General features: G+C 37.1%; 1 protein-coding gene across 1 annotated transcript in view; it reads right to left on the bottom strand.

Moving 5' to 3' along the window:
* Positions 1-3,918: 3,918 nt before the first annotated feature.
* LOC113179858 (uncharacterized) overlaps positions 3,919-26,745 on the bottom strand; it is a 306,468-nt gene continuing 283,641 nt past the window's right edge. Inside the window, exons 17-19 of the mRNA XM_077801549.1 lie at positions 17,205-17,411; positions 5,735-5,880; positions 3,919-3,946 (exon numbers count right to left, since the gene is read on the bottom strand). Coding sequence (XP_077657675.1) covers positions 3,919-3,946; positions 5,735-5,880; positions 17,205-17,411 — 381 coding nt within the window. The remainder of the gene's footprint in view (positions 3,947-5,734; positions 5,881-17,204; positions 17,412-26,745) is intronic.

A 26,745-nucleotide genomic window follows, 5' to 3' on the forward strand; every position in this document is an offset into this window, starting at 1 on the left:
AAATCAAGTAAGCTGAGGACTGAGAATGGACCATCGGATTTAGCAACCTGTGGTGGGGTCCTTGCTGAGAGTGGTCTCGCTAACAGTAATCTCCATCAAGCACAGGTGTGAAATCCTGTGTAGACTGGATTGCAGCATGCACTGGGGAAGAGGAATCAGAATCAGAAAATGGAAAAAAAAAATCTTCCAAGGAGTGTTTTTATGATGGGGAGCAGAGAGAGGTGATTATAGCAAATGAAGAGTAGAGTCCAAAAGTAAGATGGAGAAATAACAGCAAGTGTGTGTGATCAAATGGAGAGTTAAAAAAATAACGATAATGACAATCTGGGAAGGTAAAGAGGAGCCAAGGGTGCCATCTACTCCATAGTGCAACAATTGGCTTTGGAAAAACACATGGTACCTTTGGAGTAAAACCTGAGCATCAGCATATGTGAATGCAGATGTAGGTAGTGGGTAGACAAGTGACGAGGAAGTCCCCTTCTGATCGCTTCGTTTTCCCCAGTGCAGTAGAAAGCTAGTTTGTCAGTGGAAAGTGAGGCAATGAAAAGTGTTGCAGGTTTGGGAACAGAGGCTAAAATGTCATGTAGTCACAACATAGTAAGGGGGGGGTGAGTGAAATCAGAAAATCAAATACCATTACCACACCAGAAAGTGTGAAAGATCACTTAAGATCTACAGTCATGAATTTAAAGTAAAATTCGTGCCAAAGTCCATTTTGCTCCAGCTGCTTTTAATTGCATGGGAGTAAGCACAAATTAGGCACAGGTGGTTTGACCAGGGCTGTGGTTTCTCCAAGTAATAAGAGGAAATGAGAGGTGAGACCGAGAGGTGAGTAGAAGGTATAAGCAAGAGAGCCATGGTAGTGTTTGAGTTATAATTTTATATCAGCTTGTCTGCTATGAGGCACGATTTTATCCCAATCTAACTCTGAGCCCGAGTTCTTACTCACCATGCTGTACCATCTCATTCATTTCTCATGTCATTATGGAGTCCCTAGTTTGACCCATTCATTGGGAAGTTCATCTGTAAGGAATTTATACCATTTTAGGAAGGAATTCTTGCTTCTCCCAAGGTCTCAGCAGGTACAGAAAAATCATTATGTGCAAGGCTTCTAAATTCCAGTCCAACCTGATGACTGCAAATGTTCAAGATCAAGCAGATCCACCATCCAACAAATACCTGTGATCATGCTATAAGAGCACAGAATGAATGTGTGTGTGTGTGTGCACTCATGTGCTCACACACACATGTGTACACACACACTCCTATTGCAGACATTGATACAGTGTGTAAAAAAAAAAAATGGTGCAGCCAATACGGAAAGCAGTATGGACATTTCTTGGAAAATTGGGAATGGAACTACCATTTGACCCAGCTATCCCTCTCCTCGGTCTATACCCAAAAGACTTAAAAACAGCATACTACAGGGACACAGCCACATCAATGTTTATAGCAGCACAATTCACAATAGCTAAACTGTGGAACCAACCTAGATGCCCTTCAATAGATAAATGGATTTAAAAACCATGGCATATATACACAATGGAATATTATTCAACATTAAAAGAGAATAAAATCATGGCATTTGCAGATAAATGGATGGAGTTAGAGAAGATAATACTAAATAAAGTTAGCCAACCCCTAAAAAACAAATGCCTAATGTTTTCTTTGATGAATATTCTATATATACAACCAGAGATATGAAAAATTGTGCTCTATATATGTAATAAGAATTGTAATGCATTCCGCTGTCATATATAAAGAAAAAAGTTACATAAAAAAATTTGCATGTGTATGTGTGATGGGTGGGGCAATGGAACATTTCCTGGACCTCTGGAGGCAATACCTAGGAGACTTTCACTTCTGTACGTATCTACTTTATCCGAACCCCAACTCCTCTCCAATCACAAAAGGAAATTCTGTGTAAAACATGTTGTATTCAAAATAAAGCATTAAGAAACTTTAAAAAGAGAGACCGGGTTTACTTTATTTCACTCAACAACTGTTTAGTTCGGATCTACTTATTGCCAATGCTGTTTACTGCTGTATTAAGCAGGCTTCCATGAGGATCTGAAATTCAGTAGCAGGTATTTCAAACTACTAATGGGATGTTCTAACTGTAAGAGTTCTCACTTGAAATGCTGTTTTTTTCCCCCCATCTCCAGAAGCATTTAGAATGAATCTGGAAGGTTAACCAGAAATGATGTAGAAGGGATTTCTGTTTCTTCACATAGGTGGTTAGAGCAGGTGAATTTGTGTTGCATAATTCTTAACATGTGAATTCTAAATGGCCAAATTATATATATACATGTATATATACATATACATGTATATGTATATATGTAAATGTATATATATGTTTGTGTGTGTATGTGTGTGTGTGTGTATATATATATTTATATATATTTATATTAAAATGCCGTTTTGAAGACTATTGAACAGGCACATATAAAACAGAATTGCCATAATGACACCAAGGCTTTTTCTTCTGCTTATCCAAGCATTATCAGTTGATTTATTTAATAAAACTGAGGACCAAGGAAGACTAGAGATGCAGATTCCAATAGAGTGCCCATGCTGTGATTATTGAAGTGGTAAGTAATTTGCTTTTAATGCTAGTGCGTACCACTTAGCACCATATTTAACTGAAGAAAGAAAATCACTCATTTTTCATCCCCTCGCTTAACTGACACTTAGTGTAATCTATCTATTGTCACTGAAGTTAATACAGGGAACATTTAATAGATTCCACTTTGAAATTTACAGCACACATTTAAATGTTTAACTCCTTCTTATTTATATTTGTATTCATACGTGGAACCTAATTCCAAATGAATATTCTATCCAGGAAATAAGAACACAGTAGGTACTCACAAATATAATCTATTCAAAGGATTTGAAATTTTCAATTATAATCACATTTAGTATTGTGTGCTATCTTTTCTACGACAAAAATAGCAACATGAGTGGTGTGTCTATGAGTAACTAAAAATAATACTGGACATGAAGTTACTAATGAAATCATGGAAAACACATGCTTGAGTTTGTTAATACTGTTTTACTAATAGGTTCTTGAAAAATAATAATTATCATTATAAATTACTCTCAATGTTCGAAATAAAAACCAGGTGACTGAATTCACAGGTATACAATACGGTCCTCTGGAAACCTGTGTTAGATTATGAAATAATATTTTGCACTGACTATAAATATGTGTACTTCTTCCTAATGGGACATTACACTGGCACCTGTCACAATGGAACCCCATTCTTGCTGAGTATCTGCTTATAGATATTACTCTCATCTCTCTTTGTCCCTGGAATTATTATTTGCAGTTCATAAAGGGGCACAGAAAATGAGAGGAATCAATCATAAGAATAAAGACTTCCATTTTTTCTTTATTTTCCTTAAGAAACTGACCACACACACATACACCCCCAAAAATCAAAATTGGATTAGTTATTTCAGGGCTAATACAAATGTAGGATTTACTTGAGAATGTAGACAGTGCCAATATATTATTTCTGTGTTGGACTGGGATATAGTATTGAGCCTATAAACATCAGAAAGGTCCTTTACAATGAGAGAGAACTTAGGGAAAAAAGTATCTATCCTTACTCACCCCACACCTATATAAATATGTAATTTTATAAAAGCTTTAGATAAACTCAAATGTTAAACTTATTACCTAGTGCTTAATATTCAGCAAAATGAGCTTGATGAAGGAAAAAACAAACACAAAGCAAGAATGGTAACAAAACACTCCACGGATGTGTATTTTAAAATACTTAAAAACTCAGGCATTGCAATAATGCATGAAGACAACTTAGAAGAATAATAAGAAGACATAGATTAGAAAACATAGTGCATTCCTAGGCATCCTTTGGAGACAGAAGATATTGGTCTTCCTAATTACACTCATCCTTCCATTGGGGCCACCAATTTCCTAAAGGAAACAGGAAAAGGAAAAAAAAATAGAAACTTATTGACTGTTGATCTCTTTTTTGTTCATTCAATTCACTCTCATGTAGTTTATTAGATATAAAATTAAGTGAAATTTGACATGTCTGTTTAATTCTTTCATCCAATAGAATGTACTGAGAATTTACTAGTTCAGAGAACTGTATTAGGAGCTGGGCAGGTAATAGTAAATAAAGCAGAAAATTCTCCTTGCCCTCACAGGGCTTAACTGTTAGTGAGGGTAGTATAAATAGAAGTGAAGACTTATAAAATTGGCAAGTATGTCTATTGATGTTTTAGTGAGCAGGAGCAATAATGTCAACTATTAAAATGTATTTATAAAGTTTATTCATTTCTGTGAAGTTGAGATCTGCTGACAGACATATTAACGTAAGTTGGTTGGCCTTCCGTAATAGCTATACAGGATAAAAAATACAGATGGTATATATACATGATAGTTTCTGCCAACACAAAGAGAAACAGATGTAATCCTTGATGCAAACTTCTTATGTTAGACCATTGATATCATAATAGTTAGACCATGATTTAAGATTCGGATTGAAAAACCACCAGGATTGGATGTGTTCACATGTTTTCTAATGATTGGTATCAGTTTTGAGCCCTCTAATAAACATGGCTTCTGTTTAAGGATGTGGCTAAAAAGGTAGTTGCTCTCCGGCTCCCTCACAGATGTAGGGAAGGTCCAAGATCCTCGATAGGAACTGAAAATGTTGCTCTATAATGCAGACAGAAGATTCTTAATGCTACAGGGCTTTTTATGATCTGTCAACCTTCTGATACTCCATTGTCCATTTGCGATAATAAGTCCCACTATGAGCCTTCAAATGAAAGAGAAGAAAGCAAGGGAGTAAAGAGAAAAGGGGAGTATTTAAGGAATGAAAAGTGGAGGTCTACTTTGATCTCTTTAGGAAGAGTTGAAATGCAAGCAGAAAGCCCAAATCTGAGCCACCCAGTTAGGCCTTGGTACTAGAGTACAAAATATATGCTTTGCAAACTACCCCACTTAAGTGACTTGGTTTATTCATCGTTGTTATTTAATTTTTTCACTTTTTTTCCCCTAAAGTTTCTTTTAGAGAAAAAAACAGTGTGACATTTTCCCGAAGCACAAAGGAACAAGGGAATTTATTTAGACTTGACCTTGTTATCTTCTAATTATTCCCCTCATTCCCTCCATATGAAATAAAACTGCTCCCAAGAGTGTTAGAAATGATCCCATCCCTCTTCAAATTTCCGAGTGGCCCAGTAGCTCCTTTGGAGGTCAGCAAGATGAAAGAGGTTTCCATTCTCTCTGAGAACTGTTAGTGATGGGCATGACTTCTATCTGTTCTTCCTGATACTGCTATTGACTTCTGATTGACTCCATCTTACAAGGCAATTGGGTGGTAAAGGATGACCCACTTGGTTCCCACCATGACATGTGCACCATGAAAAGTAAGACAAACTAGAGGGAAGTGGCACTAGGTGACTCCTTCTTAGTAGATGCACTCACATAGCAATGAAATTCTTATTTTTATTTTTTTGGTACCAGGTATTAACCCAGGGGTGCTTAACTACTGAGCCACATCCTCAGCCTTTTTTTTTTTTAATTTTTTATTTAGAGACAGTGTCTCTCTAAATTGCTTAGGGCCTCAACAAGTTGCTGAGGCTGGCTTTGAATTTAATCATTTCATCTCAGCCTCCCAAATTGTTGGGATTATGGCTAAGTGCCACCACCCCTGACAAAATGAATGTATAATTAGCAGAAAAAAAATACCTTTTTATATTAGTGGTTCCTTTCCATTCCTCTTCTTTAGCATTGAATGACTCTCTCAGCACGGTGTCCATTTCAGTTATGTGCTCCTGAATAGCTATGATCACTTCTCTGTGGACAAACTTCAAGGCACTGATATCACCTAACACCTTTAAAAAATGGGGATTAAAATAAGCAAAATATTAACTTACCATGTTTTGGAGAAAGTTTTTAGGTGGAATGACCAGAAGTGGTTACTTTTTTTCCTATTTTAACCCTGGAAGAAAAATCAAACCTGGAAATCCCGTAAGATGTCATATTATTAACCTAATTCCTCAGTTTTGTATGATTATGACTTTATGGTTCAGTTTCATTTCTGACCTTGACAATAATTTTACAACATCCTTATTTCAAATGTAAAATTATTTTATATAAAATATGCAATATAATAATACAGAACACAGAGTCATAAGAGGCAATTAAAATATGTTCAAAAGGCAAATTTTTCTAATTCTACTAAAACCCCAAATGCCAAAATCAAAAATAAGACTGGGATTCTTTTATGCTTTGAATAAATCTTGTTTGATGAAATGCATGGAAAACAAAAACAGTCAGGGAACACGCAGTCTAGCATTCCTTTTAATAGGAACTCACTGTCCCTAGAGAAGTTTCTGTATACAGAAGACTAATTGCCCTGGACCACAGCTCACAGCCATGCCAACATGCTGTTCCACTCATCACACACAGTTTGGGTTTTCTTCTGGACTATTTATAATAATCACCAATTTCACTGACTTCATAAGTCTCTGCTACATCTTGAAGGTATCTAACATTGCCAAGCATTCTGCTAAGGGCTGGTTTTCCCCCACAACTTATGAACTCTTGAACTGAAAGTCATCCAGATGAGAAAGGCAGGGAGCCACGTCTGCATACTAATGGGCAAGTTGAATGTCTTTCTCTGGATAGCAAAGAGGACATCTGCTTATCAGATAAGCTCTGGTTACAGAAACCATTTTCTCTTTCATAGAATGACTTCTCCATCTCCTCAGGAGCCTATGAATCCTCTTCCCAGAGTGGGCAAATCAAGAAAGGGTTCTGGTTGGAATACTAGAAAAGAAAAATCTCCTTCCTTCCAAGGTAATGAGCATCAGGAGTGACAAAAGCCTAAAGTAATGCCATAGTATGAAGAAAACATTCCCAAGAGCAAAGGCAGCACAGACAAAAAGAGAGATTTGAAAACATCCATTGGCATCCTGAATGCCACCACCCATCAGAAGAGCTATGACAATTCCTGTTTATTTGAGTTAATAAATGAACAGAAATAGGTCAGGTGCTAGAAAATGACAACTAGGTAGTATTGAGAAAATAGATACCCCTGGACTCCATGAGTTTTCCTGCTCTGTGGTATCCCTTCAGCGGCCTTCTCAGAGTAAACTTCTCCCACTGGTACCTGCAAGGACATCCTTTGCCTTCACTTGCTTCCCCGTCATTCTTTCTGAGCATCTCTTGCATTTCCTCTGCAGTATATACCTTTCTTTCTTCATCTCGTTGCATGATCTTTTAAAATCGAAGCTCTTTTTAAAATATTTGTGCATGATCTTTTAAAATCTTGTTAGGAAGCATTCTGTGCCCAAGAAACTTACTAAAATGCACTCTCTACATTCCTATCCAGGTTGTCTAAAAATGCATGCCAGAGTTACAATTCTAGAGCTCTTCCCATGCCTCTTGAAATACCTTTCCATTTAGGTCCATGTATATTACAGATATCAAATTGGATGGCACCCAGTCTTCACTAGATTTATGCATTCCAAAATGACAAGGTTCACTTTTTCCTAAGTTCCTTTTCATTTACAATCTTTCTTTGCTGTTGTGGCTGAGATTCAGAATGAATAATAATAATAAAAAAACCCTCAATCCCCACTTTATCTTTTAGGAAATGAATTGTGGGGATGTCTCCTTACTTACTAGTACCTCTTTTTTAACACAAATTCCTTAAAGAGTCTGGAGCGCTTGGGCAAGAAGAACAGTGGGGGCAGGGGTGGTTTTGTTGCTGGGAGTTGGAGGAATTTCCTCATTGTCATCTGGACTAATCATCTGGAAGCATTTGTCTACCCAGATGCAGAGTATCAGGGTCATGGGCCAGCAGCATGGAGTCTTCTGGTTACTCTGGTTCTTCTAACTTCCTTCTGCAATTTCAACTATTGCTGCTATCCTTGTCATGGCTGCCGCCATAATGTATCAAATATGCACTTATATAAAATGATATGGATGCACACGTGATACACATCCAATCAATAAATATATTTTGGCCTGACAGATTTAGGAAAGCGTGAACAAACATTTAACTAACCTCAATTGCAATTGCTAAAGAAACTTCTTTGCTGTCTCTTCTCAGTTTAGCTCTGTGCAGGACAATTCTCTTTCCAATTATAGCAAAGTGCTGCTAAAGAGATCCTAGAATACTTTTAATTTCTCATTAATCTGAATAGTTATTTATTTCAAGTGATGTATGCTGGAAAAGTAAGCAGATTATTATGGTCATATTTATTATTTTATTTTATGGATCACATTAATTAATGAAAAAAAGTTAAAAAACAAATATTATGAAAAACCTAAAATGTATGACAAACTCGTGCTTCAATGTACCATGCTTTAAAGAAAGAGAAAAAGCCAACCCGGTCATGTAGCATGTTTAAAGGCAGAAAAAGGACAGTGAACTATGATACCCATATCGTTTGATATTTCAAACACATTATCCAATTAAGCTAGAGAAAATGTCGTTTGTGTGATTGACTCAAAAGACTCTCAGAGTGCTGGTAACTTCTTTATTCACTCCAGCTGTGATTATGTATTTGTTCAGATATCTGACAACAATTAAGACACACACACGTACACACATTTAAAACATACACACACCACACACCATCTATACTTTCACAGTCCCATATTCTTTGCCCTAGTTATTCCACCGTCAGAATCTACCATTAAGATATGCACTATCTGGGCAGAGGAAGGTACTCTAAATTCTAGCCCTCCCTGAAAGTAACAAGAACAACAAAAATGGGGAAAATCTATCAGCATCAACTTTTTTTGGAGAAAAGCTACTTCTGGCACACTGTCAGGGCCTACCAAGCAGTGCATGAGACAACAATGTCTGCAAAGGCAGACAAGTGTCTCTCAGGCTACGCAGAGCCAGTGTCCATTGGTGACATTATGACAGTTCAGGCAACGGAGCATGTGAGCTCATTCTGCCTGTGTTTGTGCCCAGGCCAGCCCTCTTGAGTGTAAAGTATCTGGATTTAACTCTTCTCGCTAGAGCAGGTCTTAAGAAAGAGGTGGTTAATAGCTTGCTAATAAGGTTAGATCTATCCTCAAGTGTCTCATTGGGGAAAAAAAAAAAACAAAAAAACAAAAAAACTGAAGTCGATATTATTTACAATCAGGCTGTTAAGATGGGTCAAATTGGCTGCCAAAAATAAACAATAGTGATAAAACTTCAGTGAGAAACGATTATGAACATGGTTAAAGGAATTAGGAGGAGGAGGAGGAGTGAAACTGGAAAAATTCTGGAAGCAAATGTTGAGTTCATTTTCCACTCCACACAGGACTTTGGCATTCTGAACATTTGTTCACTGAGTGAACAAATAGCAATATATGGAGGTAAAGTTTATTTTGGTTTTGAAATAAAGAAGATGTTCTCAATGGAATTCAGATGTTATACTTGAAGCACAGTAGCTCAACGAGGAGCAGAGTCCACTGAAATCAGGTTAAAGCTGTAGATTTCCAAAAGAACTAGAAACACTAAAGCACTCTATATGTTATAGATTGAATCGGCGTCATTTTAGAGAAAGAACGTTTTGCATTTTGAAAAAAAGGAGAGCACTTATGTTGATCTTTTTCTCAAATGGTTAAATGAGCAAAAATCCAACATTTGGATTTATTCTCTGGGATTTAGAGCTGATGGGTGTCTGTATCCTTGGCTGTGCCGATCGGTGCAGCTGTGAAAATCAGAAGCCAAAGCACAGAGTTCTTTCATTTTTGCAAAAGTATACTTTACTTGGTCGTAAAATATTCAATGTTCTTAAGATTAAATATCTGAATATTGCTTCTGAAGGAGCAGCTGTCACCTTAAATCTAAAGTCTAGTTTGTTTACTGGCTGTATTTTATATCCTTTAGAAAATGACACAAAATGGCAATAAAATCATTGTAAGTATTCTACGGGGGAAAATAAATGCCCCTTGGTTACAGTGTACATATCTTGATACATAATTCCAGTTTATTTTCCCTGGAATTATGTTAAATATGTAAAAAGCCTTTTCTTATAAAGGTAAAAATGCTAGATGTTTCCAAGTTGTAATTTAGCATTAGTGTCAAGATCACTTCAGAAAATAAGCTACTGTTACTATTTCATTTCTTTTAAGTGTCATTGAGCATACACTATGTGAGTTCAGACATAAAATAACTTACATGATTTTGTATCAGTTCCATATGAGATTAAAAATAATTTATAGTCTACATGCATAAAATGAACTGATGCTATGTAACTGTGTTTTCTTCTTTTTTACATTGTTTTATATTATCATTAAATAATTGTTTCATGTAATTGTGAAAGAATTCGTCTCAGTAAGTTAAGATGTAGAAACTAATACAGTCTATGGATTCTTAAAGAGCTGTGATCAATATCCTTGTAGGTAGTTCTTAGAGTCATATTGACAAAATTACAAAATATGCCAAAATAATTTGATAATATTTCTGTCCACAGGTATGAGAAGATATAATAATGTGTAGGGTTATTTGTCTGATTTCACTTTTCATGAGTGGATTTTTAATTTTTTTTTATCTTTAAAAAAAAGATAAGAAATCAGTGTTAGGCAGTCTTCTCAGATGAAGTAGAATAAAAAATAAATATTCTGAAAATACTTATCTTAAACATTGACTTTGGAATGCAAGGGTTTTAAACTTCTTTTAATGCAAAACTTTAAAATTTTCAAAATATTATAGTAAATTAAGATTAGTAAGTAAAAAGAAGAATGAAAATAACTCTTTCATATTTAGGTCTCCTCATAAGATATTATTTCCAAAGTCCAATTCAATAAGATGAAAAATATATAAAATTAGAAATGAACTTATTTTTGTTTTAGATAAAGCAGTCAATCTTTACCAATTGTGCAATAAACATTTAATTCTTCTCTTCTATAATGTGTATGTTAAAAATTTAATCATGTATTTTCATTTTTATGTCACGGCTTATTTTCTGAATTCTTCTTTGTATTTAATACACCTTTTAAAACAATTCCTATGACTTAGAATTTCAAGAAAGTTTTTTATCCAATATATCACACTTACTTTTTTGTGATAGTCTTGCATATAATAGTAGAATAATTCTTGTGTACAGCTTTCATAAGTTACAGTTATTTGGAGATTCAAGATAAATCAAAAATTATGAAAATCATTTTACAGGTAAGAGTGTTTCAAAAATATATAGCTGAGAGTTTTCATATATGTATAAATTAAAAACATGAGTCCATTTAAACCAGGAATTACTAATGATTGTTTACCACCAAATATAAGTACAAGTGAATCTACAGAAAATGTATAAGATTGGACAATAGTAGTTATTTTAGGAAGGACCCTAGAATCTTTAAAATGTTGCTAACAATCACATCTCAACATATAGTAAAAGCAATCAAAATAGTTCTTCACGCTTTTCTTAAGGAAACCACACACAGCTATAATAAAATTAACTTAATCCCTCAAAGTTAATATTTTATACATTATAATTGAAGTAATTTTAATAACTGAATTTAATAACAGAATTTAATAACAGAATTAAAAATATTTCTTAAGTCTATTATATCATTTAAAATTTACAGTGTGTTAGGTTTAAAAAAACAAAACTGCAATTTTTCCTCTTCAGCTTACCAATAATACATAAACAATGATAAACAAAGCCAGAGGCAAGAGACTTCTTGCTTAGTTTTTGTGGGAAGCTAACCCTTTCATAGCAAGTTGTACTAACCTAATTATCATGGACAAATAAAACTACCTATTTTGACACACACATATGGGATTAATAATTTTGTCATTTTATTTTTAAGAAGAGCTAAGTTCCTATATTTTACATATTTGCTAACTTTATATATATGGAGTAAAAAGGACAATTTTTGGAAATTGTGGAACACATGCTTCCACAATTATATGCAACAATTATTTAATGATAATAAAAAAACAAAAAAATGTGAAAATAAGAAAACATAGTTACTTAGCATCAGTTCATTTTACATATGTATCTTATAAATTATTTTTAATCCTAAGAAACACTGATTTAAAATCATGTAAATTTAGTTTATATGCAAATATAAATACATAAAAATTTTTACGAAAGTCTTTCCATTGTTGTATGTCATGAAAATGTCCTGACATTATATTCTAATTTTAGTTTGATAATTGAATTTCACTTAGCTCTTGCATTCTTCTTTTTTTAAAAAAAAAAATATTTGCTCATAATAAGGTCTGAGTTTTAGATATAACAAAATTATATCCTCTACAGCTTAGTTAAAATAGACAATTATTCTTAGCGAAAGGAAAGGGCAAAATAGTACCAGGATCTTATTTTTAAACAATCAACAGAAGTGGCAACTATTAAGTTTGAATTTGAAATCCAGAAGTAAGAGATATGAGTGTCTTTTGAGCATTATTTTATGCAAAGCCATTAGCATTGCTATTACTATTTCCTTTTAATGTTTATTTTCAATTTTGTCTTATGGAGCACAATGTGCCCAAAGGATATACTACTTCTTACACGGGTGTTGGGCACACAGTGTCAAATGTCTTAAAAGTCTGGACAATGAAACTGTGACTGTCTTCCATTTTGTGTAAGTGAATTAATTTTCATGTTATCTTCAGAGCAGTCTAAGACTATGTACAATAGGAAATAAGAATGGCTTTCCTCTCATGTGCCAGACTTTTAACAAAAGGGAAAAAAAATGATGGGGTAGTTTTATCTCTGAAAAAGTGTGATATTATCAATAATTTGTATCAGTTTAATGAATGTGGTTTATGGGCTCCACGGTTCCATATTTTCTTATTAATTCATCTTCCACGTTATTATGCATTTCTCTCTCTCTCTCTCTCTCTCTCTCTCTCTCTCTCTCTCTCACACACACACACACACACACACACACACACGCACACACACACTGCAAATTGTTTGTTTGTTTTTTTTTGTAGAATATGGATATGAAAATTTCCAAACAGGCTAAATAACAAATTGAAACAGACTAGCTAAGGCAGAAAAATTTCTCAATTATTTGTTTAAGGTTTTGTCCTGCAATTAATTCATTGATTCAAGGACAAAGTGTGTCTCCTCCCCATTTACTGAAAGCTTCCTGTGGACCTGAGGGATGTTCAGCTCCATCGTCTGTCTTCACACTGAGGGGAATAAAAGCTATGGGCCAGTCTCTGCACACCTGCTCTTGGCACCTTAAAGCCCCTGGATTCCCTGTGCAGCAGATAAAAACCCAGAGTGGAGTCAAACCCATCTAATAATAAAATTGTGTCTCAGTTTTTCCCTGTCTCCTCTCTTCTCCTGCTGCTTTCCATCAGGCAGAACACTTAATCACTAATTGGTTAATCTGTTATGGAGGCAAGTATTAATATTCTAATTTTGCAGACAAGGAATCAGGCCTCCTGCTGTGCCTCCCCTGGCCCTGGGTAAGGAGCTCTTCAGATGGGAGCTTCAAAGTAGGTGAGGTTGGCCTCCTGAGACCTCACTGCTTGCCTAAAGCCGCGCACAAGGGCTTCACAGAGCCTCCTTAGATCGCTGAGTTCCTGGCTCCCAGTTCCCTGCTCAGACCACCAGGCGACACTGCCTCTAATGACAAAAAAAAAAAAAGCCCGTTTTCCCATTCCACCCCAACTAATGCTCCAAGGACTTTCTTAATTGCGACTGATACCCTGGGATCCGGAAGCTTATTTGTAACTTGATGAAAGTGCACCAGTCTTGCCTGGGTTTCTAGGTTTTGTAGCTCTAAAAACTTTACAGTAACTTTGTCCTTAGCGAACACTGCAGGATAACCCTACCCATGCAACAAAGAGACCACACAGTTCCTCTGTGCAGACTCCATGGAATCCATGGTGCCCAGAGGGACTGACTTAGTAGAGAATCAGGAGATGGGCTCCCTGCACTTGAACCAATGACCAGCTCTGACAAGCAAGAGAGGGAATTTTTCTTTCAAAGCAAAATATGTGGAAGACCATAAGAGCTGTGTTGCTTTAGGTCATAAGGTGGGGCATACAAAAGATCATGAATGCGTATCTATGGGGAATTCTGTTTGCAATCGAACTTTCATTGCAGACTCATGAAATATGACATCTTTTGAGCAGAATTCATTCTTTTCCAGAAGTGTAGCTTTCCATGCAAATAAAAACTCATATATTTGCTTCCAATTCAAAAGGTTAGGATCTTATGGAGAAGAAAAATGAAAAGGTTAATATTTGACCTATATTTCCTACCAGAAATGGGAGAGGCTTAGAGCTGTGTTCATGTAAAACGAACTTAAATTACTGGATACCATGTGTAAAAACCACCATAAAATCTTTGAGAATAGGGTTTAGGTTCTAGGAATGAAGCTTTTGTTGCTTATTTCTTGCTATATCTGATTTGTAAATAAATTGGATCCAGACACAGTTGCTTGTTTCTTCCCACATCAGAATATCAAAATGTGGCATGGATCTTACTATATCTCTAATCGGGTCTAAGTTATATCCTAAATTCAGGTGCTTTCACTTAATACAGTGTGAGTACTGTGAGATGGTAAGAATCTCATGGTGCCTAATTACTAATCATGTAGCATAATTTGGAATAAAATAATCCAGTACAATTGGATTAATTTTCTTGAGCATTGAGTCTGTATTTAAAACAAAGATAAAGAAAAAGAATTCAAGGATTGACGTTAACTTTAAGGCCAGAAGGTGACAGCTCATAAGCCATTATTTTAAAAACTTTAAGGGATTTTTCTTTCATCCAGAAAATATAATCTACCTATATGCTGATATTTGAAATTTCTTTCCAATGCATATATATAGGGAAGATTATACGTGGACTTCTTTTCACTGAGGTCTCAAAAAAAAAAAAAAAAAAAACATGCCGGAATCCCTTCCAATTCAGGTTTTGTAGCTCAAAAGGCCAATAATAGACCTGGCAATGTCTGTTAGGGGTCAGGAGGGATAGGAAGGAAGGTGGGTGAATAGCCATACAGGTGCCTGCAAATGAACTGTGTAATCCTCAATTTGCTCTAGGACAGGTCTTGTTTTATGATTCTTGTCCTCTACAGGACACAATTTAATACTGGAAACAAGTATAGAAAGGCTAAAGAATAAAATCTAGTACTCTCTGTAAGTGTAGAGAAGGGGCAAGGGGATAATTCAGTTCAGAACAATTTTAAAGATTTCATAGAACAAGAGGCAGATAGAGTCAAGCATGAAGAAATAAACAGGTAGCTATAAACTGCGTACTCAAGAATGGGCTAGATGGCGTGCATCTGCTGAGATTTGGAAAAGGGAGAAAGCTGGTTTAGTATTTGCTGGAATTTCAGCTGGTCACAGGATCCTACCAACGCTCAGGTACACATCCACCACTTACTGTTATAATAGAAAATACTGTGGAAATCAAAGGCAATAAAAGAATCAAATACGTCGATAAGCCTGTAGTCCCACCTCTGAATTCTTCCAAAAGTGAGGCTAGCATATTTTTGGCATAATGTCATTATGAGCTTGAAAAGATGTTTAGAAGTAGAATGAATCTAATTGTTTGTGATCTATAATATTTTGTGATCTTTATTGCACCTTTAAAAAAATGAGAGCTAAAAGTACTTGCAGATGTTATCTCATTAATCTGTCCCAAATCCCTGTGAGCCAGGTAGTATAAGTATTCATAACCCAGTTTTACAGATAAGGAAATAGGCAGAGTAGTGAGAAATGACTAAGCCAAGGTTATGGGGCAAATAAAAGAGAGAATCAAGGGGCCCTATGGTCACTGTGCTCTTGAGACCAGGATACCTTCCCCCTGGGCTCTCTGCTGGGGCCCCAGGACTGCAGGAACTGCAGGATGATTTGTAGCAGAAAGACAATGCTGGAGTCTCTGCTTTTTGTGTTATTTCAGTGCACACGTATTTAAGCACATTTTGCAAATTTTGTAAAAAAAAAAAAAAAGATACATTCCAGCAGTTTGTTCTGCAAAAAGATTTCTAAATCAAATATTTCAGAAGTCTAAGAAGAATCCTGTGCAGAAGTGCCAATAGCAGCCAAACTCCCAAAGAATGACATTGGATACAATCTTCACCTGCTTACTATTGCTGTGCTGTGATATGTGCAATTCTTTCTTATAGTGCACCTTGGTAGGAGTGCAAGGAGGATGAGCTGAGGGGAATCTTTCCTGGCTCATATAGGCATCTCTTAGTAAAATACCTATATGATGATTTAAGTGTTGAAATAATGTTGAACACTGGTATAGTAGAAAGGACAGGTCCCCTGTCAGCAAGACTAGGATCTGAACAATTTGAAATTTCCTCAAAGTTATGTTGAAAGGGATTTTTATGAGGACACACTTCCATTGACTTCACAACAACAACAACAAAATGCTAAAGTTCAAAGGGATGGTGGTGGGTGGGAATAGAAATATCCTTCCGATGCTAGTTAACTAGTATTATGTCACTTGTTAGTAATTTGCATGCCACCGAGACCAGAGAACCAAATGTGCTGTGTATCTTCAGTTTTTTTTTCTCCTGTATTGTTCATTTCCACCAAATAATAATAATTCCTCAGACTTCATGATTGAACAACACTTAAAAGCTTCAGATTTCAATATGCTGTAAATTTAGATACTCAGAATATGTTGTCATATGAAATTTCTTTGGGAACTCAAAATCAGCCCGTCTGCTGATGGACTTTCTTAGGAGGAAACTTGACTCTGAGATAATGCTCCTTTTAAAAGATTTTTAAATATTTATAGACTATGTATGTTTCTATAGCTTGAAAGATTTTTCGGGGTGGGGGGGGGAGGAGGATAAGATGCCACCACTTCATTCACTTTGTGTGAGCTCATTTAAGCAAAGGAGTGTGCACTTCCCGAGGCATGCCTGTGTCCATGACACAGAACTCTTTCTTATCAACCGGTGATGTTTTCTAATGTTACCTGAGTAGAAGTTATCACAGGCAGAATTCTGAATTATGTCGCTTGATTTGGTTCTTGGCAGTCTGAAGATAGAGTTTCAAACAGAAACTTCCCCCCCATGTCTCATCTTTGTGTACTTAGGCAAAAACTGAAACACATCCTCAAACCTCCTACCGCATTAGAAACATTAGTTATAACATGTTTGCAAAGTAACATTGAAACCTTTGAAATCACACTCATCTTATGCCTATACTTATCTATATATCCATGCACTACAATACACACAGCATTTACAGCAAAATATTTTCAAATACACATACCTCAACCATGGCACCGCCGGGGAGCCTGAGAAAATGGCGGTACAGCTCTTGGAACCCGCTGGGATAAACACTGTATATAGACACATGAGAAGTAACTTCTTCTGGACCAAGTGCAGACCCAGAGATTTCATTCTGATGTTGGAGGTCACAGCTGGAGACACTGGACTTGATGCCATGGCTTTTCCAGATGTAATCATACACTGCCACCTAGTGAGATCCAAAGCCCCCCCCCCACCCCAGTCCCCCAGCCCCAGAAAGAAACAGAAAAAAAAAATTAATTAACTTCTGGCAAGAGCATAACCGATTTTAAATGATTTTACAATAAATCTGAAAGTCTCTGCCATCTGCAGTACTTGCACTCAATTCCATGCATATTTTTATGGCATATATCTAAATAGTGAAGATAGACAAATCCCCGGTGTGTGCTCCATAAAGTTAATTCTACACAGATGAAGCTGTAATTGGCTCCCATATTAACCCAAAGTAGGAAGATCAAGCAGGCTGTAACAATGACAGTGTTGATTAACAAAAATGCTTACGGGTGGTTTTATGAATGGGTGTTTGTGATTTCTCATCCAAAAGAACTCTTTGCTCTTTTTAACTTACTTGTACTGTGCTGGATTCTAAGTTTCTGACATCACTAAGACAGGGCACAGGATGCATTAAAGATCCATTTTACTGAGGTGCACAGCCAGGACTTTTGTATGCTGTATGTATTTACTAGTTTTGCTTTGTGGTAATTCTGACTTTCGTACTTATTGGACTTTATTCTCCAGTAGGTTTTCTCAGGTAACGATTTCATTGTCTAATATGAAGTACCCTGTGGGGCCTTCATTAATGTTAATTGAATTATGAATGAGTTGAAAGACACTTTCCTATTACATGTTTAAAATATTGGGGATGGAGATTAGACTATACCCCTCTAAAATTTGTTCCTGGCTGACAAACTTCTGGTCTTCAGATACTTTGGTTGTTTTTTCTGCAATTTCTGAGTCATATACAAGCTTTCTAAAATTTTCCATCACCATATTCACAGGTACCCCTAGTTTCAGAAATAGAGAAAAGCTTTGAAGGAATTCTTTCCTCATTGGGTCTTTCTACAACAGAAAGCACTTATCTATTGTTCCAGAAAGTCCATGTCAAATGTGTGTTTATTTCAAAGTTAACTCCTCTTAATATGACTTACAAATACTTTAAATCATCAGAAATATGGATTTAATAACATAAAAGAAAATTCTGGCTAATCACTATTAAATTCAAGTCAAGTCTATTATTAACAATAAGCTCTGAAGATTCCAGTTAGTGACTTTTCTTTTGGAAATTCAAAGGCCTGATTAAAATCTGGATGGACAGAAAAAGAAGTTGTGAATGTCCTGACAGAATTTGAAGAACATAAAAGAGGGACATCTCTTATGATTAAAAACAGAGAATCCTTTGACAGATATGACTTTGAGACAATATAAACAGGTCCAGAGACTAACAATCTAGCAGGAATTCCCAGTAAGACATTGACCCACATTTAACTTCAGGTCAGTTTGATAGTGTCAGATGTGCAGAAGCAAACTTGCCAAAGTGAGGCTTGAGTTGGGTCTCAAGGAAAAAAGAAAGATAAGGAATCAATGTAAGTGTCCATCATCAATGGATGAATGAACAAAGAAAATGGGGTACATGTATATAATCGAATACTATCTGGACGTGTTATGGTTTGGATATGAGGTGCCCCGCCCAAAGCTCCTATGTTAATGCAGAAACATTGAGAGGTGAGATGATAAGATTATGAGAGCTGTACACTAACTGTGTGCATGTGGTATGTGGCTGGAGGAGGTAGATGTGTGCCCTGGAAGGGTGCATCTTTGGAATAGCCCATTTTTCTTTCTCTCTATTTCCCGGCCACCCTGAGCTGAGCAGTTCCTTCCACCCTGCCCCTCTGCCATGATGTCCTGCCTCACCTTGGGCCCAGAGCAGTGGAATTGGTTGACCTTGGACTGAATCTTGGAAACCATAATCTCAAAATAAACTTTTCCTCCTCTAAATTGTTCTTATCGGATATTTTGATCACAGAAGAGAAAAAGCAGACTAACGACCCATAAAAACGATAAAATTCTGTCATTCTCAGCAACCTGAATGAACCCAGAGGATGTTATGTTAAGTGAAATAATCCAGGCACAGAAAGACAAATACCGCATCGTCCCACTCATACCTGGGATCTAAAAAGTTGATCTCATAAAAGTAGAAAGTAGTTACCAGAAGCTGTGGAGGAAATGATAGGGAGAGATTGATCAATAGGTACAAAGCCATGGTCAGACAGGAGGATCAAGTTCTAGTGATCTATTGCATTGTAGAGTAACTATGGTTAACAATATCGCCTTAAATATCTCAAAATAGCTAAAGGGAGGATTTTGAATGTTCTCACCACAAAGAAATGAACAGCAAATGAGGTGACAGACATGCTAACTACCTTAATTTGAGTATGACACATTATATGCATGTATCAAAACATCATACTATACCCCGTAAATATGTCGACTTATAATGTGTCAAGTAAAAATGACAACAGAGAAGCTTATCGGGTCTGGGTGGAAACTTAGCCGAAATAGAGGCGACAGTCCAAGTACTGAGGACATTCAATTCTACTAACTTCTTATGGGTGTTCCCAAGGTTCTGTGAAGGTTAACTAGGAAAGACATTTTAAGCCATGAAGGACTAGTGCGAAAGCATCCGTGGTCCTTTCCAGAATTTCTAGAAGTCAGTGCTTAAGATAATCAGGACCCTCAGAACACCTAGTGGTAAGGTGTGCCCACGAGTTAAGGTTCCACTGCTGTTTGAAAACATGGATCCTTCTGGAAAGGAAGAGAGAGCCACTGGAGGGGGGGTGAGTAACTCAGGAAACCTCCATAGAAGTGGTTGAAGGAGCTGAGCCAGATGTTCACACAGAGAACCTTTTCAGTTACCTGCTGTTGTTCTGAGGGCTTTCACTCTGGCCATGAAAACACCCTACCCTACGGGTAATTTGCTTCCCCTTCTGACTTACCACCAAACACAGTCTCAAGCAATTGGGGATGCTTAGCTTTAAAACCTTCTTCAAATCCTCCCTGGGGTTAAGAAAGTAGGACAAGGTAAAAAGGAAAAGGAAAAAGAAGGAGAAGAACATGGATGTTTTCTAACAGGGACCAAATCTCCAGGGCAGCTGATGAGAGCATGGAAAAGGAGGTGGGGAGGGATGAAGAAATCACCGTCCTTGTTTTCTTAGGTCATGTGGCTTATTTCTGAGCCATCTGTGATGTTGAGCACGATTCTCGGCAACTCTGTTCTCTCCACTTTTAAATCTGTGTCCTGAAAACTAGCCGTCGAGGAATAAGCGGCTCAGCACGCTGACCTGTGACATTTGGTCACCCAGCCAAGCAGTCCCGTGTAATAGGGCCCATTTAATATAATAATAATAAGGCCATGAAGACAATCCAAATAAATAGAGGACGGGAAAGATCTGTTAAGGCAAATCCCAGCCAGCCTTAGACATTCTTGCCCAGGGTAGGTGAGGGATAAAAAGAAGGATATGATTTTTCTATAAACTGCATTTTCTGTAAATGCTTTTGTTTTTCCATTCTTTAGTGAGTAATGGTTAAACTATTTGGCAAACTAAATAATAAGCCATGGAAAATTGGAGATCCCTTGGTATTTCTGCAAAGGGCTGGGTTGGAGACAGCTACTGTGTCCTACATAATCTGAAGTTAGCCCCACAAGTCTCTCTCCTGTCATCTGAAATTTCTTGCACTCAACCAATCAAATGTGTCTCTTCGTTTCTAGGAGAGCCCAGCGTGAGTTAGTAAATCTATTGAGACAACCGAATCAAGAGACTACACACATATAGGACACATCGGAAGAGCTAAAGTTGGCCTCAATCTGGAGGCACAGAAACTTAAAGAAATTCACAAAATGCCAGTCCCTTTGAACAGTAGTTCTTAAATGAAATTCATTGTTGGGCAGAAAAACAAGTTGAGGATGGTGATTCAATGGCAGACAGAACAGGCCGAAACAGGTTCAAATGCTGCATATTTCACAACAGAGCTTAATTAAAACAGGACTATGAGCCTGTTAATTGCATTATAATAGTTCAGTCTGAAATTAGGTCTGATGTGAATGTCCTTATAGTGGAGTTGTTTATGTTATTATAATTACACAGTGGTACATAGATTTACTGCATAGATACATGTTTAACAGCTCCTGGGTGGATTTCTTTTCTTTTTTTTTTTTTTTCCACTTGAATTTATACTCAGTTTTCCAGTATGGCAAGATAGCAAGAGAGAACCAGGGTCAAGAAATTAGGTCAGACTGGATGATCCAGTTGGTCTCCAGTGGATTTGAGGCTAAATTTCTAAATAAGTTGTGCCCTGATGATGGTGATTTTTATTTTACCATTTCTTTAGGAGTGAACCATTTTTTAAAAAAAAAAAAAAACTAGGTCTCAGTAAAACAGGTGTCTTACCCATAAATGGTTTATTTTGTTTTAAAAACATTGCCTTCCACCCTTAGTCTGTTTGCTGCTGCTATAACACAATGCCTGAGACTAGAAAATTTATAGTGAACTGAAAGTTATTTGGCTCACAGTTGTGGAGACTGGGAAGACAAGAGCAGTGCTCCTGTATCTGGAGAGGGTCTTTGTACTGTTTCACCTGTGGCAGAAGGTAAAAGGTGCAAAAGGAGGCAAGAATAACAGAAGCAGAACTGGGCTGAGGCTGGGTCAGTGGTAGAGCACCTGCCTACCAAGCATGTGAAAGGACCTGGGTTCAATTTCTAGCCCCACAAAGGAAAAATAGAGGGCAGCACTTACTGCAATCTACTGCTGCAATAATGATAAAAACATTCATCCATCATGAAGGCAGGGCCCTTCTGACCTAATAACCTTTTATCAGCCTCTTCAGATGAAGTCTTCAGCAAAGGGAATTTCTAGGGATCAATTCAAACCATAGCACTTCTTTGAGAATTAAATGAACGTGCAAGTGTGATTAAGGTTGTATCTGTGTTCCGCAAAATCCTGTTTTTCCAGTATAAACAAAATGTCAATAATTCAAAAATTGAGCCCAATCAAAAATACTAACTCCTGTTGACAGAATGCAGGGGGGCTAAGAGGAGCTGTTTTTCCAAAAGGTGAAAACGAATGCTCTTCCCGGATCCCACAGAGTTTCTAATTGGGGATTCAAACACAGATCTGGGTCATTTTACATCCAACCCACAACCTTGAGTGAGGCAATAAAACCCTGGATCAAATCCAACATTCCGGACGCACACACGTATTTAATATTTTCAGTTGTCAGCTTGATATTTGGATTTCCATGCATTCTATCAGAAATATTGCATGCATCTTCGTTGCGTATTGTTACTTTGGAATAAAAGAGAAAAAAAATCTACAGAAGATTAGCTACAAATAAAGTAGGTGCGTGAAATGATTATTCCTTGATGTTTCTTTCTTTAACATAACCATTAGGCGTATAGAATGAGCATTTAAGCAAATTTGAACTGATTTAGAGAAAAGTAATAAACTGTGATGCATTTCCAGGAAACCATACTTCTAAACAAAATCACCTGTGCTTCATTTAGACAGAAATTATGCAATTCAAGAAAAGTTAACCTATATGCGTGTGTGTTTGAACCCATATTATACGGCATGTTTTGTTATTGAACATCTCTAATTCTGATAACCAATAGTTTTGCTTTAAATGTAATATATAGTAGTATTTCCCAAGCATTTTGCTGTGGCTATGCATGCAAATGTTAATAATAGTATCAAAGCCCCCCATATACAAACATATTATACATCTGTCTCGGAAGAAGCACAGAAATAGAACAACCCCCTTCTGCCATTTTTCTCCGTGCATGTGAAGCACTGGCTACCCATAAGAACAATGAATGACAAGAGGGACAATGAGACCACAACTCTGACATTAAGAACAGAGTGGGGGGTGGGGGTCAGGGATAGGGGAGGGAAGACAGAAAGAAGAAAGGTAAGAATGAAACCACCACCCACTCTTGGAGGCAGCCACCCACTGCTCTCTGAGATAAATTCTACAGGTGCGAATACATTGATTACATGCAAAGTAATCAAGACTGTGTGGCCAGTGGTGTTTCCACTCCTATACTCTGCAATTCCCTAGAGGGAAGTTTTCAAGTCAGAGAGTGTGAAACATCAATCATGACCAGAAAACGGTACAATATACTCAGATCTTCCAATCTGGAGACTCCATTTCTTCCCCCTGAGTGCCAGAAAAGAGAAAAAAAAAAGATATTTGAAGAGTATTCATCTATGAAATATTCTAGCCTATGGTCCGGAAGAACTAAGGAAAATAATTGAATTAACTTAGTTTAGACAACCAGTTGTGCAAATGTAATAATCAAAAGTCAATACATTTGACTACAGCATTTTCCTTTCCAGCTAATAGAACATAAACGGCGATCTAGACCTGGCTAAAGATTTCTCCAGGCCATGAAAGCCACTGAGTCACTATGTCATTGCTAGAAAAAACATCAGATATCTACAAATATGAAGATCGTAATACGTGCCCTTTGAAAAAATATTATTCAATCTGGCATGCTGATGTACATTTATAGTCCTGCTACTTAGTGGGGGCTGAGGCAGAGGGATCACTTTAAGCCCAGGAAATTGGGACCAGCCTGGGCAAAATATTGAGACCCTACGTCAAAAAAAAAAATAGAGTTCATACATTATTTAGCTGACACCTTTGCTTCTGTTTTGGTGCAAATACGTGAAAGAACAAAATACTTCCTCTCCACCTGGGAATTTTTCATCTCAAAGGACAGCCTGCCATCTATACTAGAGACTATTATCTGGTTCTTCTCCTGTCCCTTGGTTTGATTTTTCTCTAACAGTAGAAATACATCAGAAGAAGACAAGCAACCGATTGGGAGGTCAGTTTGCTATGAGTAGGTGTGTGAGTGGTGTACCTAGTTTCTGGATCAATGGCCCCCAAATTTAGTTGTCCACATATTTTGTAGTCAACTGAAATGAACAAATACTATATGAAATATGCATATGATTTTTATGATCTCATCTTGTTTTAGGAAGCAAGTGCAGTGGTATAAACTGGCTGAAAATCTAAAAGGGAGAATTGGCAGCAGCGAGTCTGAACCAGAGGCTCCTACATGAGTTGTGCAATGGGCGTTGGTGAGTTCTCCCCAGACACCTACTTGGCTTACCGCCGTCCTTCCACACTCTCTGCAAATCACTTAGCAGTGGGGTCTTCGCTGACCACTGAAGGCAGTACTAGCTCCTTCCTCAGCTAAGCCCCCTGCCTTGATTTTGTCACAATCCTTACCCATAAGTGTCACCAACCACCATCCTGTATAGTTCCTGGTTTACTTGTTCTCTGTCCTTCTGCACCCAAACGTAAGCTTCATGAGAGAAGGGAATGGAACCTGGCTCAGAAGAGGACTAGGTATTTGTCAGTTTGAAGTCATAAATAAGCAAATGACATTATTTAAGTGGATTCAATATTCAAGGCCCTCAGCTTTTTGTTTCATTTGGGGTTTTTCACGCCTACTTTTGAAGATTCTGAAATTAATGCATCTTTACCACCTAAAAGTTGATCTACGAGTCTCCACTAACTAGTCTTTTATGTTAGTGGTTCTAAGAATGCTAAGTCGCTTCTTCTTGGCAAGTGTCAGTGAAGCAAGCTCTCCACCAGCATCCCACGGGGCTACTTTAACTGTTTCCTAATTCAGTGACGCTTGCTGGTTCCTGCCTCATCACCTCACTCCACCCACACCACCCACGGGGCAGATTGCCCATGTCCCAACTCAGCTAGAATAACACCCCTTTGCACGCATAGAAAACCCTTTCTCCAGGAGTTGTAATGCATCCTACGAGAATTGGTGGCCTCTTTAAACAGCCCTACCAGTAAGAAAGTATTATTTTGATTCTATACATGATAAATTGCGAACAAAGGAAATGAAAACCTTATCTCTACCTGCAATAAGAACAGGGACGGGACAAGAAAAGTTGAACTAAGTCCATCTTTATGTAATGACTCGATAGGGATGTTAATGGCAAAAATGAGTGCACTTAATATCTTCCTCTTAAAGGAACAGGGACTGTTCCCAGTTGTTCTTTGCGACTATAAAAAGAAATCGGCGTTATTATTCACACTTAATCTGAAGTTCTTTCTCATTATCCAAAATCAGATTTGAATCATTCATGTAAGCCAGATGCATAAAAAATACAGGACAAAATATATTGTGGCCTCCATGAAACTTATAAGATGGTAAAGGGAGTAAGACAAAAATATAAGTCTCCATAATTTAAAAATAGTAAATTGTAAATGTCCTAGGAAAGACTGGAAATGGAAGCTTTTGCAGAGGGATAAATTATAGCTGTAAGTGATGAAAATATATGACCCATGTTTGATAACTCCCCTGGGCTGGAACTTAGAAGAAGGGAAAGAAAAGAGGAAGAAAAAAAAAAGGTCACACTTATAAAGAGAAATATTTTTTAAATTAAAATAAAAAGAATAAGAGAACTCTGTGTTTGCTTTTTATCCAAACTTCCAGTTTAGTGATTTTCCATGATTCTAGATTTCCAGAAAATTTCCAATCTTCGAGACTTTGAGGGACACTGTTTGATTTCACATTTTATTTTCACACATAAACATTGGCACTCACACTTCGTTTCATGTAGTTCTTTCTTTGAGCCTGACATTTCCAGAGCAGGATAAAAAGAGAAGAAAAATAGCATACAAAAAATTGATCACAGCAGTGACTATTTTGGGAAAGATTAATTAAGAATAAGAATTATAAATAATACTTATTTAGAACTCATTATATAAAAGGCTCTATTCAAAGCAAATTCATTCATTGAACCACCCACTCAAAATGTATTTATTAAAATCCCATTTGTGCCAGAGGAAAATGGAGATGAAGAATCAAACCAAACAGACAAAAGTCCTTGACCTCCTGCAGCTTGCATTCCAAGGGAGAAAGATAATAAATAACTAAATATACCATAAGTGCTATGGAGAAAAATGAAACAAGGTAGGGGGGTAGCAGTCTGCAAAGGGAAAGGGTCTACTTTGTGGCTATTTTGAAAGCTGTTATCTGTCTCAGGGAAAGCCCCTCTGAGAAGTAGACATTTGGCTTCAATGAAGCAGGGTGTGCATCATGCATGTAATTGCAGGAGCTGCATAAGAAAAGGGAACAGAAGGTACAAGGCTGTAGGGGCAATGCATTCACTAGGTCAAAGATACATAGCAAGCAAGGGAGAGATAGGTGAGATCAGAGTGTGGGAGCTGGGGGAGAGGAGAAGGCACCTAAGGATGCATAGGGTGCTGAGGCCTCTGGATTTTACTCTGAAAGAAGAAGAAGGCAGAAATCAGAGTCTGCATCCACCAGCCAAGAAAGGTCAAAGGTTGCAGGAAATGAGCAGAAACTAGCAGGGAGTCCTGGAACAGATTTTCCCTCTTAACATCAGAAGGATTCAATCCCTCCCACATCAGGATCTTGACATCTAGAATCCAAAACCATGAGACAGTAAGCT

The sequence above is a fragment of the Urocitellus parryii genome, chromosome 8 (genome assembly GCF_045843805.1).
Source record: "Urocitellus parryii isolate mUroPar1 chromosome 8, mUroPar1.hap1, whole genome shotgun sequence".
NCBI lineage: Eukaryota > Metazoa > Chordata > Mammalia > Rodentia > Sciuridae > Urocitellus > Urocitellus parryii.